The 15,146-nt window shown below is 39.8% G+C and overlaps 1 protein-coding gene across 17 annotated transcripts in view; it reads left to right on the top strand.

Moving 5' to 3' along the window:
• ALKBH8 (alkB homolog 8, tRNA methyltransferase) overlaps nucleotides 1-15,146 on the top strand; it is a 65,768-nt gene that overhangs the window by 6,788 nt on the left and 43,834 nt on the right. For 6 of the 17 annotated variants that reach the window (XM_045038219.1, XM_045038218.1, XM_045038215.1 and 3 more), the window contains exons 2-8: nucleotides 448-620; nucleotides 2,411-2,546; nucleotides 5,150-5,387; nucleotides 8,457-8,588; nucleotides 9,247-9,342; nucleotides 10,649-10,753; nucleotides 11,862-11,932. In XM_045038219.1, the coding sequence (XP_044894154.1) occupies nucleotides 2,418-2,546; nucleotides 5,150-5,387; nucleotides 8,457-8,588; nucleotides 9,247-9,342; nucleotides 10,649-10,753; nucleotides 11,862-11,932 (771 nt within the window). In that variant the 5' untranslated portion in view covers nucleotides 448-620; nucleotides 2,411-2,417. The remainder of the gene's footprint in view (nucleotides 1-447; nucleotides 621-2,410; nucleotides 2,547-5,149; nucleotides 5,388-8,456; nucleotides 8,589-9,246; nucleotides 9,343-10,648; nucleotides 10,754-11,861; nucleotides 11,933-15,146) is intronic. The other 11 variants (XM_045038227.1, XM_045038229.1, XM_045038231.1 and 8 more) reach the window with 5 other exon arrangements.

The following is a 15,146-nucleotide window of genomic DNA, read 5'->3' as shown; positions in this document are numbered from 1 at the left end:
TTAGTTTTCTCAGGCAGGCTTTTAATGGGGGTGCTGGGGACATCCTGGCTTTATGCTGCTGGAAGCCATAGAAGAGTTTGGTCAGATTTTTTAGTGCAGGGTTTAGGTGGAGTTACGTGCCAGGAACAGGCACTGTTACCCCATTTTACCGGTGGGGAGCCTAAGCACAGAAATGAGTAACTCACCCGGGATCATATTGCTAAGATTTGAGTGGACAACCGGGACCCCTGAACACTGTGTTACACTGTCGCTTAGCAGTGACAGAGGCTCCGGGGAGGCCATATAATCCTGGTCCTCAGAGAGCGCGTAGTCCAGTGGAAGGGACCAGATGCTGGAAACAGATCATTGTAATTTGTGCAGTTTTAAAAATACCCATTCAGCTGTCCTCTGCCTGTCTGTTGAGGACACCAAAAGCTTTCTCTCTCACCTGGTTTCTTCTCCTTTTAGCCACTTCACACTGTCGCCCGCCAGCCAGGCACCGCAACTCCGTACCTCGCCACGACCTCACACACGTTCTGTCCTAAATCCTACCCACTACCGTCTCGTCCTGACCTTCTTCTGACGTTTGGAGTCAGCCCGGTGTCCGAGTGCCATCACTAGCCTGAGACTCTGCCGTGTTAGTGAGTGATCTGTGTTTCCTCTTTCCCTCACGTCTGGGGAGTCACCAGGCCCTCCTGATCGTACTAGAACTTTCCCCGTGTCCTCCCCTGTCCCTGTTTCCTTTCTTCTTTCTTCCCTCCTTTCCTTTCTTCTTCTTCTTTCCTTTCTTCTTCCTCCACCCCGATCCTCCTGTCAGTTTCCACCTGGTGGGCTGGATTATCGAAGGTCCTCTTGCCTCCCCCTCCCCTAGTGCGCTGTGCAGCCCGCCTGTTGTCGCGGCCTTCCCTCTCACGCGCACTCCGTGTGCCAGGTAAGCTCCTTCCTGGCTGTTGTTTCAGCTGACTCAGCATTTTCTCTCTAGACGTAAAGATGGCTAATTAGAGTTTGGGCTGTTTATGAGCTGTTTTGGAGTATGATTTTATTGAACTTCCTACATTTATGTTGTTTGCTAACTTTGGAGGCTTTCAAGTGGGTGACGAGTGGGATCAGCGGATCAGCCAGCATTCCCTGCTCTAAAATTTTGCCCACCTCTCACTGCCTTTGCCAGACGCATCCAATTCTGTGTTGAGCTTCTGTTGTCTCGCTCGATACCCTCCTTCCGAATGGCCCTGTGTTCCTCCTGTCCTTCAGCGCTCAGCTCAAGTCGGCTTCTGATTTGAAGTTCCCCCAGATTTTTCCAGTTAACATCAACCTTATTTTTCTTGTAATTCACGGCACATCTGAAGACTGTACGGCTAACAATTGTAGAAAGATGTGTCATTCTTCCATTGCTTAGCGTCTGTGTGTTTTCCTCAGCTACGTGTAAGCTGCCTGTTACAGTTGTGGGCTGCACGCGCTGAGACCGTCTGTAGGCACGTGTGTATTTGCCCATCATCATCCGTTTATCCCTTCCACACATTTTCCTTGAGCACCTGCTCTCTTGGGGTTTACCTCCTGAGGGGGGAATTAAGCCAACAAAGGAATCATCACAACTTATGTTAAATTCTGTGACTGAAATAAGTAGGCTACTGTAATAAAGCATGACGTAGGGTCCTGATTTGGATTGTGTGAAGGCCTTTTTGGCAAAGTGCTCGGTAACGACTTGCTGACTGGCATATTTTAGTAGAAGGCAAACAGAGTTCTAGGGGTTCTTATGTCTGTATTTAAAAACTATAGAATTATATAACATGTACTGCTTAAAAATAAAATATACCTGAAACTCCATGTAACTTAAGAAAGACCTTGATGCTTTGTATGTGCCTTTTATATCACCTTCCTCTCCTCCCCCGCAGGAATAACTTTTCTCCTGCATTTTCTCTTTATTATTTCTTTGTTTTTCCTTGCATTTTGCTATGTATGTATTTCTAAACAATATATGGCTTATTTTGGGTTTTGAAGGTATGTCAGTAGAATCGTACTATATATTCTGTGAATTTTTTTGTTTCGTTTGTTTCTTTTTTTTTTCTTCTCTCCTAACATTATGTTTGTGAAATTTGTCTGTGGCGCATTTTACCTAGGCCTTCATAAGTAAGGGGGTATATACCTGTGGGTGATAGAGTGCATTTAATAGAGCTAAAGCATTGGAAAGTTTTGTAGAACCTCCAGAGATACTCTTAGATGTCCTTGCTTCTTTGTTACCTTCTTAAATATGTCTTTGTTGTCCAGGCATCTGTTTGTTTTCACTTCTCTTGGTTGGTGAAAAGTAAAGTAAACATTTTTAAAAATTGTCACATAGAAGTATCTATAAACTATAGAATATACCAATAGCATCATTAGAATTCCCTTTGGGATTCTTAAGGTTGACATTTTGTATCTTTTTTTTTTTTTTTAGTACTGCCATGGACAGCAACCATCAAAGTAATTACAAACTGAATAAAACTGAGAAGAAGTTCTTAAGGAAACAGATTAAAGCCAGGCATACTTTGCTGAGACATGAAGGCATTGAGACAGTATCGTATGCCACCCAGGTGACCTAAAACTATTATTTGAATGTAAACGTATTGCCATGTTATTGTTACAGTAATATTCGTTAGTAATTGCTCAGAGAAGGTGGCTATGATTGTTCAGTCATGTGATACATCTCTACCAAATGTGCATACGGTAGTACCTGCTAACCCTGGATTTGGGGACATACTTTGAATTTCCATTGATTGTGTTGGTTGAATTATGGATGCATATTAATAACATACTGTATATATATATATATATATATATATATATACATACTGTATGTATATATACACTGTATAACTGTTTATTGTTTACAGAGTGTCATTACATTCATTATTATATTTAATTCCTTAAGAATTCTTACATGATAGTTGAGAAAACTAAGGTTCTGAGAGGTTGTGATGTATCCTTTGATATAGTGTGGCTGAAGAGGAAACTAGAGCTAGGTCTTTTGTAACCTAATTCAGTCTTCTCCCCTCTATGCCTGACTTCATTTTTGTTATAAAGTATTTTGATCATATGCTATAAAACATTTTTAACTTATTAGACCTTATTTACAAAGCCTTTCCTTTTTCCGATGACCGTAATTCAGTCATATCCATATCCATATATATATGGGACTATGAGACGTCTCGGACTGTGGGTTAAGAAGAACTTACTTTAACTCTTAGCTTCTCCTCTTACTTGGACACGGGCAGTGCCTCTGATCTCAGCTCTCTTCATTTGTAAAGACCTGTTCCTGCATCCTTTTTATTCTGTTGGATTGTTAGATGCTAAAGGGAACATGTATGTGATGGTACTTACTAGTCATTAAAATTCCATGTGAATATCAAGTATCTTTTCTGGTTGTAAACAGTAGGAAGGAAGCTCGGCCATCATGTAACTGAAAGCAGGAGAGAGACATGTCTTTGAGAAGATGAAGCTGGGATTAAAACTTGGGTTTCTTGACTCTCAGACCAGTTCTCCTCCCTTACGCCATGATCACGCTGTGTCCTGTGACGAGTTAAGGTTGCCAAACGAGTGCTCTGTTGAGGGGGATTTAAATTGGCGAGGAAAAGGCCCATACTTAGATTTCATTAAGCACCATATCAATGACTTCAGAGAATTAAACTAAAATCCTGTAAAGAGGATAAAATACATAACATTACAAGTGGTTTGCCTGCACACACTTTACTCTTTGTGCCAAGAGCCACCGAGGCTGTGGGACGCTCAGAAGATGAAGCTGGCTTGGTCTCGTCTCATTGCCTCCCCAGTGCAGCTTGCTTTCTTTTCCTTCCGGGGTCGTGAAGCGAAGTGGTAAGGAAAGAAATGGGTTAAGTTTCTTTCCTGCCTTGGAGGCTTGTTTCTAGTAGATCCGTTTTCTTAGGATTTCTAGAAGCTTTAATCCCACATTTATGGCTTCCAAAATGTGTTCTTATTTGGGCTTGCTTATTTTTTCTCCACAGTATTTTTTATTTTTATTTTTTAATATTTATTTATTTTTGGAAGATAGAGAGACAGAGTGCAAGCAGGGGAGGGGCAGAGAGAGAGGGAGACACAGAATCTGAAGCAGGCTCCAGGCTCCGAGCTGTCAGCACAGGGCCCAACGCAGGGCTCGAACTCACGGACTGCGAGATCATGACCTGAGCCAAAGTTGGTTGCTTAACCGACTGAGCCACCCAGGCGCCCCAGAAGAATGTTTTTTAAGGGGTGCTGTGATTATAAGAGGTGCTGGGCCATAAGCATCAGAATAAAAACAGGAAGCTTCTCCCCCCCACCCCTCACTCCCACCCCTGAAACAAATCCCTGAAGTAAAGTTTAACGCAGGACTGCAAATAACAGGCAGGAATCATGAAGCTTACTAAGGAAAAAGTTTTAATTGTAAAATGGCTGAGTTACTCAGACACAGAGGAAAATTTTCCTGTTTATGTTCAGCAGAAGCTGTGGTTGATTTTTCCTTGAGTCAGTACCTTTACTTCAGTTTTTAGTAGCCATTGTAGCATGGTTATGTCAAAAGTGTGGATTCTGGAAAATGACAGAAGTATAGGTTGGAAACACAACTCCCCCCAATCACTATCTTAACCTACTTTTCATCTCTTCAATTTCTTCCTTTGTGAAGCGGGGTTAACATTAACCACCTTGTAGGCTTGTTGTGAAGCTTATGTTAACGAGGATTAAGTGGGTAAAAGCATCCATGGTGTAAGGTCTGGCAAAAAGTATTATGTAACTTCTTGTTCCTTCTCTACCTCCTTTCTCTTTCATTGCGTTAAACTTACAAACAGTAATAAATGTTATTTTAATTTGTGTGGCCATTAAAAAAGGAATATTTTGCTGAAAGGGCTATTTAAAAATCATCTATTATTTACACATAGGTGTACTTTTTAATCCTCAGTGTTTAATAAATTGTTTTACATACTGTGTATGAAATTAGAAAACCAAATAACCGCCATAAGGAGACCTTTTTTTCCATCTTAATTACACCTTTGTAGAAATCTAATTTAAAAATAGCCTTATTTTTATTTGAAAATAAAATTTCAAATCTTATTTGAAAATAAATGGGTTGATACTAATTGCTCCTGTTTTTTTGTTTTTGTTTTTGTTTGTGTGTGTGTGTGTGTGTGTGTGTGTGTGTGTTTCAAAGAGCCTGGTTGTGGCCAATGGTGGATTGGGTAATGGTGTGAGTAGGAACCAGCTGCTCCCAGTGTTAGAGACGTGTGGACCAGTAGATGCTCTCTTAATGCCTCCTAACAAGCCCTACTCATTCGTGAGCTACAAAACTGCAGAAGAATCCAAGAAAGCCTACGTCACCCTCAACGGAAAAGAAATAGTGGATGATTTAGGACAAAAGATCATTCTGTACTTCAATTTTGTGGAAAAAGGTATTAGCATATGGGCATCTTTTAAAACATAGTTGTTGCTTTTGGGTGAGTTTTCTTTTCATACCTAAGTGAGGAGGTGTGGTTTTTGTGAAACCGAACAGGACATCAGTTAAGTGCCCCCTCTCTCTTTTCAAACCCTCTTTACGCACCTAGTTTGTTCCAGGCATGGGGTAAGTAGCTGAAGGGACGTGAATTAGACATAGCCTCCCTTTAAGGAGCTGGGCCTACCAGCCCAACAGTGTGTGTATTATGTATGTCACGTAGTTTGGAATCCTGCTGTGTTTTTCAAAATTTAATGGTGAGGATTCAGATTACCAGTTTTGCAATCTACCCAGAAGCTTTCAGTTTAGCACTTTAGAGTTAATTGTGATCCAGATGACTGTGTGTCAGACTTCCATTTATGGAGGCTACCCGTTAGCCGCCAGACCCCTACAGCTTTATAGTGGCAGCGTCCAGTAGAACTCGCTGTGATGATGCAGATGTTCAGACGTTCATAGTGGCACTGTCCAACATGATTGTGGGATTGAGGAACTGATTTTTTAATTTAATTTTCTTTAAGGTAACTAATTTAAATAAAAGCTTTATAGGCTGATTTACAAAACTGCTAGGGAGATTATTGTCTCTTCACCCTTGTCCCATGGAAATGAGATGAACTTTGACTTAGACATCTGATCTCCTATTAAATTCACTTGCCACCTCTTTTTTTTTTTTAAGTTTATTTATTTATTTTGAGAGAGGGAGAGAGTACAAGCAGGGGAGGGGCAGAGAGAGACGGAGAGAGAGAGAATCCCAAGTAGGCTTCACACTGCAGCGAGGAGCCCGACATGGGACTCGATCTCACGAACCATGGGATCATGACCTGAGCTGAAACCAAGAATTGGACACTTACGTTATTGAGCCACCCACGTGCCCCTAACTTGTCACCTCTTCAGACAATGTCATGTTTTGTTCAGGTATCCTGGGGACTGGTAGGTGAGCATAATCTGACCAAATTTATGTGTTGGTAAAGTAAGACTCAAAGGAAACTTTTTAAAACTTTTTAAAGATCTATTTTAGGTGTTATAATTTTCAGTATCTGTATGTGTTTAATTTAAAATCTGGCTTAAGCTTTGCAGATTGAAAAAAAAACATATTATATCTAGTATGTGTTTATGATTGGCTTTTGAAAACTGAATGGTTTGGGAGTAAGTTTTAATTAGAAAATACTGTCTTTGGGTTTTCTCCTAGTCAGTATGTTGAACACCCTGTAAGAAATTGCCCAAAGTGAGTTCTAGAGTGTTCTTTATTTGAAATCCCGTGTTAGATACAGATATACTTTCAAGACTGTTGTTATCATGTTTATAACCTTGGAAAAAATTCTTTTTAAAACTTTTTTTTTAAGTTTATTTATTTTGAGAGAGAGTAAGAGCAGGAGAGGGGCAAAGGGGGAGAGGAGAGAGAGAATGCCAAGCAGGCTACATGCTGTCAGCTGAGAGCCTGATGTGGGGCTTGAACTCGGGAACTGTGAGATCATGACCTGAACCCAAATGAAGAGTTGGGCACTTAACCGAATGAGCCACCCAGGTGCCCCCACCTTGGAGATAATTCTTGGTAGAAATGAATAGACAATAGAGTTGTGTCACAGATGTTCTGATAATCACCACCAGAGAGCCACTGAGTAACAAATACAAGGGGTATTTTTAATCTTTTTTTAAATGTATTTTTAGAAAACTAAGTATGGGGGCGCCTGGGTGGCTCAGTCGGTTAAGCGGCCGACTTCGGCTCAGGTCATGATCTCGCGGTTCTTGAGTTCGAGCCCCGCGTCAGGCTCTGTGCTGAACGCTCAGAGCCTGGAGCCTGTTTCAGATTCTGTGTCTCCCTCTCTCTCTGACCCTCCCCCATTCATGCTTTCTCTCTCTCTGTCTCAAAAATAAATAAACGTTAAAAAAAAAAAAAATCAAACCTTTAAAAAAAAAAAAAAGAAAACTAAGTATGAATTTCTTATACTATAAATTGCCTATCTGTAAGGAATTTTCCCCAAGTGTTTCTTACATAATTTAAACAAATAATATAATGCCTGACATACAGTAAACACTTTGGTAAATATTTATCAGGTTATTCACTATTTGTATTTCTGAAATAGTAATAAAATCTAGTAGACATTTATATTATTATTGTTGTGAATTTTTATATTACATGATTCAAAGATGAAAACTCTTCAGCAGAAAAGCTTTAGAAATCACGTCTAACATGAACAATGAGATCCCTAATGATAAATGTGAATTGCACTGTTCCCTTTAATCATAAATTCTTTTTTTTTCTTTTACGGTTGCATCTATCTTAAACTTTAAGGACACAAGGACTTAAATTATTTTAATATATACCAAATAATTCCTTAATGCATCAATTCTACAATGATATTTTTATTTCTTTAGAATAAGTTTTTTGTTGTTTTACCTTTTTCTGTTACTTGACCATAGTTAGTATCAAGAACCTAAGGGCCAAAATGAGCATTTAAATTTGTGTTTTCAATATTTACAGACAATCTAGCTTTTAAATAGAGGAGCATATTGTAGATATTATGAAAAACCTTGTTTCCTAGTGAGATTTAAAAAGCTCAATCGTGGGGTGCCTGGGTGGCTCAGTTGGTTAAGCATCTGACTTCGCTCATGAATTTGCGGTTTGTGAGTTAGAGCTCCGCGTGGGGCTCTGTGCTGACAGCTCAGAGCCTGGAACCTGCTTCGGTTTCTGTGTCTCCCTCTCTCTCTGTCCCTCCCCTGCTCATGCTCTGTCTCTCAAAAATAAATAAATGTTAAAAAAAAAATTAAAAAAACCCCCTCAATTGTGTTCAAATAATATTGAAGTATATATTGTTTTATTTGCTGTTGGTAACTGTAGTGGATAAAATGTACCATGATTTTTATCTTGGTCTTTATTTTTATATTTTCCTATGTCGTGTGCCTCTAGTGTTCTTATTTATGAATATAAGGATTGGGAATTTTAGGATCTCATAAATGGCTATGGACAGAATTATTTGTATTCAGAAACTGTAAGTTTTGTATGTGACTGTTTTAATTTGGTTTCCCACAGCACAATGGAAAGAGTTGGGGCTTCAGGCCTTACCTCCAGGCCTCATGGTAGTAGAAGAAATTATTTCTTCTGAGGATGAGAAAATGCTTTTGGAAGGTATTAACTGGACAGAAGATACAGGCAATCAAAATGGTAAGTAAAACTTTTAAAATGTGTTATTTAAGTGTCTCAGCAAAATACCACGTTACTGCCCCTTCTTTCCTCCTCCTCCTTTGCTTTATTAAAACTTCTAATATTTCCTCAAAGTTATTGGAAGTAGCCTAGATCTAATATTAGGCAAGTCATACCAATAATTCTTAGGAGCATTAATCATAAATGACATTTATAGAACTATCAATTTTAAGCTCCAAACTAATTAATATTTATTAGCTAACTTTTGTAGAGCTAACACAGATAAGCCCTTTCACATGTATTATCTTAGTTGATCCTCTCCCCTCTAAGGCACGTTTCCTGTGAGGAATCACCAGTTCACAAAGCAGTAAGAGCCTCCTGGAGAGTCTTGCAAATTAGTTACCCTGACTCTTTCCGGATCTTTAATGGTCTTGTGATTGGCAGTGTTTGTGTTTAACTCTTTAAAGTTGACTGGAGTGAAAAAAGGGATTGTCACAATTTTAGACTGAAAATGTAGCAGAGATGAGGTAGAGTGGTTAATTTTATTAACGACCATAATTTAGCAGTTAGCAAAAATTACTGTTACTAAGGGAATCTTTACTCACAATTTTGACTTCGAATATACAAAGAAATGCAATTCTTTTTCTCTCAAGTAGTTTATTTTCTTCTCTTCGCATAGTTCAAAAATCTTTAAAGCACAGAAGAGTAAAGCACTTTGGTTATGAATTCCACTATGAAAACAACAATGTGGATAGAGGCAAGCCATTACCTGGGGGTAAGTAAGGTGACAAATGCTGAGTCAGAAAAGAAAGATTTAATCTAGTGGAAGGATGTCATAGTATGTTTCATTTGTCATTTCTAGGTAAACTGGTGAGATAACTGGTTAAATTTAAAACATTTAAATTGCATACGTAGTGCAGTTTTGTTATCAAAACTGGATACATATAGCCAAGGCTCAAGTCCCTCTTGAACACCATCCTCAGTCGCATACTTCTCAGAAGTAGTACTGTCAACCGGCTAGTACATTTTATTCCAGTCCTGTAACAAATGAGTTTACATCCCACCAGGGACACCTGTAAAGGTAGATAGTTGTTAGTATGTCATACTCACTATGTTGTGGTTATATGTGGTATGTTCACATATTACGTGTATCCTTCTGCTTGTTCTTTTCCCTTCGTTAAATGTCTGGGAGATCTAATACAGCTTTTTAATTTTATTCAGTGTTTAGCGGTAGCTTATTCAATTAGTTCCCTGTTGGTAAACATTTAGGTTGTTTCTAGTTGTTAGCTGTTATAAATAGTGCTGCTGTGAGTGTCTTTGTGCCCGCCTGTCATGCAGTAAGCCAGGAGAAGTAGAATAGTTAGATCAAGGTTGTGTTCATTTAAAAATGTTAGTAGACACTGAAAAATTGCCCCCTAAAGCAGCTGTGTCAACATATTCTTACCAAGCGTGTACCTCCTCTCCCACCCGCCACGCCAACATTTGATGCTGTAAAACTTTTAACTTTCTGTTATTTTTGACTCCAGTGAAAGTAAGTTGGTTCTACTTTGAAAGCTGTGTTTTGTTTTTGTTTTTTAAATATTTTATTTTTTAAAGTAATCTCTGTACCTAACATGGGGCTTGAACTCACAACCCGGAGATCAAGAGTCTCATGGTCTTATCAGCTGAGCCAGCCAGGTGCCCTGAAAACTGTGTTTTTCTAAAGGGAAATGACTTGGAATAACTAAGTTAGATTTAAATTTAATTTAAAATAATTAAAATAATTTAAAAAGAGGGGTCAGGCTAATGTCTAGTATATAATAGTAACTTTTATAATCTTATTGCTGTTTTACAAAATACCAAAATTGTCAGCACAAGTGTTCTTTTGGATACTTTATTGATTAAAATCAACAAAATAACTTCAGAAGCTTCTCAAGAAGGTTTTGTTTTTATTTTGTTTTGCGTTATGGGTCTATTGCTGCATTTGGATCTGACTGCGAAATTAAAAGCTGCGTGATTTTTCTCACAGTGACTTTATTCTTGAGTAAAACATGCAAAGTAAATATTTTAATATGTTTCACCTTTATGATTACCGACATCAGGTCTTCCTGACATTTGTGATGGCATTTTGGAGAAATGGTTGAAAAAAGGTTACATTAAACACAAACCCGATCAGTTGACTGTAAACCAGTATGAACCTGGACATGGTGAGTGCTTCTTCTTTTAATACTCCAACCACATATTTCATAACGAAGTAGAGTGTGCAACTCCCTAAAATCAAAGATGTTATTTTTTATCTTAAACTATCTCTTCACAGTAATTTGCTTGTGTTTGTTACATGTAAGGCAAACGTTAATCCCTTGAGGAACTTGCTTCTCAAAGTGTAGGTAAGCAGGCTGACATAGTTGCTGTGTGATTTTTTTTTTTTTTTTTTTTTGTGATTCCTTTTTTTGTTCACTTCTCTACGTTTCATTTAGAGAGAGGGGAGATTGTTTTAAGGACATAGGAGACAAGTGTGATAGAGGATCCAAATAATTTACAGATACCTGGTCTCTCTCTTCTTTCCCCTCAGAAGGTGAAGACAATTCTAGAATTGTATGTGAGTGAAAAAATCTTTAGGGTCCTGATTTTTTTGCATTTATTAGCATCTCCATTTGATGTTTGTAGTAACGAAATGGTCTTAAGGATCTGACTGATGTCAGACATTGTGGGGTTTTGTTTTTTTTTCCTGCTTTTATCACAATGTATTATAATTGCCTGTTTACCTGTCAGTGTTTCTGTTGGTCTGTACGTTCCTTGAGGACCATACATCTTACTTGTTTTATGTACTCATACCATGAGGCAAAGTTCCTTTTTCTAGGAAATACTCAGTTAACATAGATGAGAAATGGGTAGAGGAAGCCGCATGTTAATTATTGATAGGCTTGGTCCTCACACCTGGCTGTCGCTTTTGCCCTGCGTGTACTTGGGGATCCAGTGTTCAAGGAGAACGTGACTTTGGTATTTATCTTTCACACCTTTCTCTCGGGCTGGGACTGGGTCATTGTCCTAGGTCAGCAGTGACTCTCACGTTTTGGTTTCAAAATTGAGTGCCAGTGGCACTTCATCATGAAGTTAAGATATTTTTAGTTGAGATTTAGTTTGATTTTGTTTAGTCACGTTCACCCTAAATGTTTCCTTTTTACTAAAATTATCCTCCACTCCCGATTATCACACAGTGTTCTCAACCATAGTAATGAGAGGCTGTATTTAGAGTCATCTTAAATCTGCTAAAAGGAAAAATGAAGTGACATGGTATTTTATTTTCTGTCCCAGGAATTCCTGCTCATATTGACACACATTCTGCTTTTGAGGATGAGATTGTTTCTCTCAGTCTGGGGTCAGAGGTAAACGTTCACACATTTTTATTCCCCATCTACAACTCTATTACCTTATCGGATGCCAGGAAAACCCCTGTAATTTGATTTTTCACACATTTCACCGGAAGCCCTTGACTACAATCCAGACTGGCCTTACCCATGCAGCACTGCCATCTAGTGGCGGAAGGCGGTAGCTGCCGGCCACGCAGAAAGGAAACAAAACAGAAATGTGCGTGTCCAGAATTTTGATGCTTTTTCACATATATTAAGTGATTTGGTCTCTTCACGACACCTGAGCAGTACACGGTAATATCCTCATTTTTACAGATAAAGAATAAGTGGCTCATGTATATTCATTGACTTGTTTGTATCGCTGTACTTTACTTGAACTGCTAAAGAAGATGTGAAAAGTGTGATTTCCAGTGATGTTTGCAAACTGCAGATAGAGTTTTAGTTAAAAATCAGAACTTTAAGTCCAGAAGAACCCTTAACATATGAGGTCATGTGATCTAACTAGAGGTTGCTTCAAAATCTAATCTTGTTGCTGAGGGCTGATACTATTGACTAGGGGGTTTGTTTGTTTTTTTAATTTTTTTTTTCAACGTTTATTCATTTTTGGGACAGAGAGAGACAGAGCATGAACGGGGGAGGGGCAGAGAGAGAGGGAGACACAGATTCGGAAACAGGCTCCAGGCTCTGAGCCATCAGCCCAGAGCCTGACGCGGGGCTCGAACTCACGGACCGCGAGATCGTGACCTGGCTGAAGTCGGACGCTTAACCGACTGTGCCACCCAGGCGCCCCTGTTTGTTTGTTTTTTTAAAGGATATTTATTTTGAGAGAGAGAGAGAGAGAGAGTGAGCAAGAATCCCAAGCAGGCTCTAGGCTGTCAGCACAGAGCCTGATGTGGGGCTGGAACTCATGAACTGTGAGATCATGACCTGGGCCAAAACCAAGAGTCAGACACTTAACTGACTGAGCCACCCAGGTGCCCCAGGTGCTTTGGCTTGTTAACCCATGCTGAGCTCGTGTGATCATGTTGATTCTGGGACAAGCAAGCTGGTCTCATTTGATGAGACAGGACCATTGTATCAGCTACATGTGTGGATTTTTTATTAAATGCTTTAAAAAGTAATGAGGATGGGTAGGAAAAAGAAAAAGGTCTTCTTTGTCTAGCTTATTTTTATCTTCTTAATACTGGCTTATGGCTCTAGGGGATCAGTAAAGAACATCTTTGTCCTTTCCTCTCAACTGTGTACTGAACTGAGAAAGGAGACATAACTGGAGATCAGACTGCCCTAGATCTGTAGCCGTGTCCGTGTTAATACTTCCCCTTTGAGTTAAGAGACATGTCGTCCTTGTCCCTGGCACAGCCAGATGGCTGGACACCGTCCTCATAGAGGCAGAGACTTCCCCTAAAACAGGACTTGGAGGAGCATATATTAGGTTCTGCAAGCCAGCTAGATCTGAAAGAGAGAGGAAAGAGCTCAGCCAGATGCGTGGCCACAGGCAAGCCACTCAGTGGAAGCCAGGCCTTCTCTCCTGGGAAGTTAGGGGTGGGAGTGGGGTGGGGAGGAAAGCCTGCTATGTTCTGTACTTTCACTCCAGGGGACATTCCCTCCCCTCCTGGGGAAATAGGAGGACTGGGAACTAAGTGTCCCCCCATAGCCGAAAGTTGTAGAGAAGGGACAACGTGCCCCTTACCTGCACCGATAATCTGCTGTAATTGTTGTCTCCACTTGGTGTCTCTGAAGGCACATAACTGTTAGCTGCCAGTTTGCATGGTGGGGATCTTGCTTACAGCTGGCCTGGTAAGAGCAGGAAAGCATCCATGTTATACATGATGACATGAACAGATTTTCTTGTAAATGAGTTTTTGGGGGGTGGAGAATCTTTCTAACTTGGGGAAAAATATTCACTCGACAGGTAAGTTTGTCATGCTATTTAAAAAGTTGACTGTATTTGGAGCCCTTTGTCTCATATGAAAAATGGCATTAACATCAGCTCTTGCCTGGCTGAAGGATTGGGGGCTAGCGTATGCGGACTGCGTTCTAACTCTGAGCACTGGGTACATGTAGAGACGTCTTACTGAGGGGGAGCTACTTCTGGGGCTCCTTCCTGGAAGGTGTATCAAAAGGAAGGTTACATTCCCATGGCCTCAAAATAAGATTTCCAGTGGTCACCAGAAAAGTGACCTCAGCTTTTCCTCTTGAATTTACCCACTGTCACACCTGGGCCGTGTGCTGTTTGCTTTTTCCTGCTGTGCAATTGCTGGTTCTTTACCCCCGACCTGGAACTGGCTCCCAGACTTCTGTCCTTTTTTTCTCTATGTTCTCAGCCTTGACATCCTTAATTGTTGTAAGAAATGTATTACAGTGTCTATGCCAGTAATAATTTGTCAGCATAACCTTTTTTTTTTTTTTAGTGTTTGTTTTGTTTGTTTCTCCTTGCCCAAAATCTTTGAGATTATATTTAGCTCTTGACTTGCTTGCTTTTCCTAGAAAATTTCTGAGAACTCCTAATTTTTTTGAGTATAATTGACTTATAATATTATATTGAGTTCAGGTGTGATGTAATGATTTGATATTTACATATATTACAAACTGATCAGCCATAGCAAGTCTGGTTACCTTCTGTCACCCTGCCAAGTCCATATGTATCACATCAAGATTCATGGAAAGACTGTCCAGACGGTTACCACAGTGGGCACAGATCGCTGCTGGAATTAAACACAGAGATATTTAGAGAAGTACTAATTTTACAAGAAGTTGGTTTATCCGTAAATATTTTTCATATTGGTTTCTTTTTTTAAGATTTTTATCTTATTTTAAAAAAATTTAACATTTTTTTCAAAGTTTATTTATTTATTTTGAGAGAGGGGGAGAGAGAGGGAGAGAGAGCACATGTGAGCAGGGGAGGGGCAGAGAGAGAGACGGAGAGAGACAGAATCTAAAGCAGGCTCCAGGCTCTGAGCTGTCAGCACAGCCCGATGAAGGGCTCAAACCCACGGACTGTGAGAGCATGACCTGAGCCAAAGTCGGACGCTCAACCGACTGAGCCACCCAGGCGCCCTGGACAGTTATTTTCGTTATAGTACAGTCAACATGGCATTGGGCCACATCTTCATTTTTCTTTTTATCCAGTGTGTCCCTAACATTCAGAACTTCTGTGGATGAGTAGGTCTGCTGGTTTGTGGGCCAGAAATAAATGCTTTCCCTTACTTGGTCATGTTCATTTTTATAA

Source organism: Felis catus, chromosome D1 (assembly GCF_018350175.1).
Source record: "Felis catus isolate Fca126 chromosome D1, F.catus_Fca126_mat1.0, whole genome shotgun sequence".
Classification (NCBI taxonomy): domain Eukaryota; kingdom Metazoa; phylum Chordata; class Mammalia; order Carnivora; family Felidae; genus Felis; species Felis catus.
The sequence above is the reverse complement of the archived record's forward strand: the minus strand, read 5'-3'. Positions and strand labels throughout refer to the sequence as shown.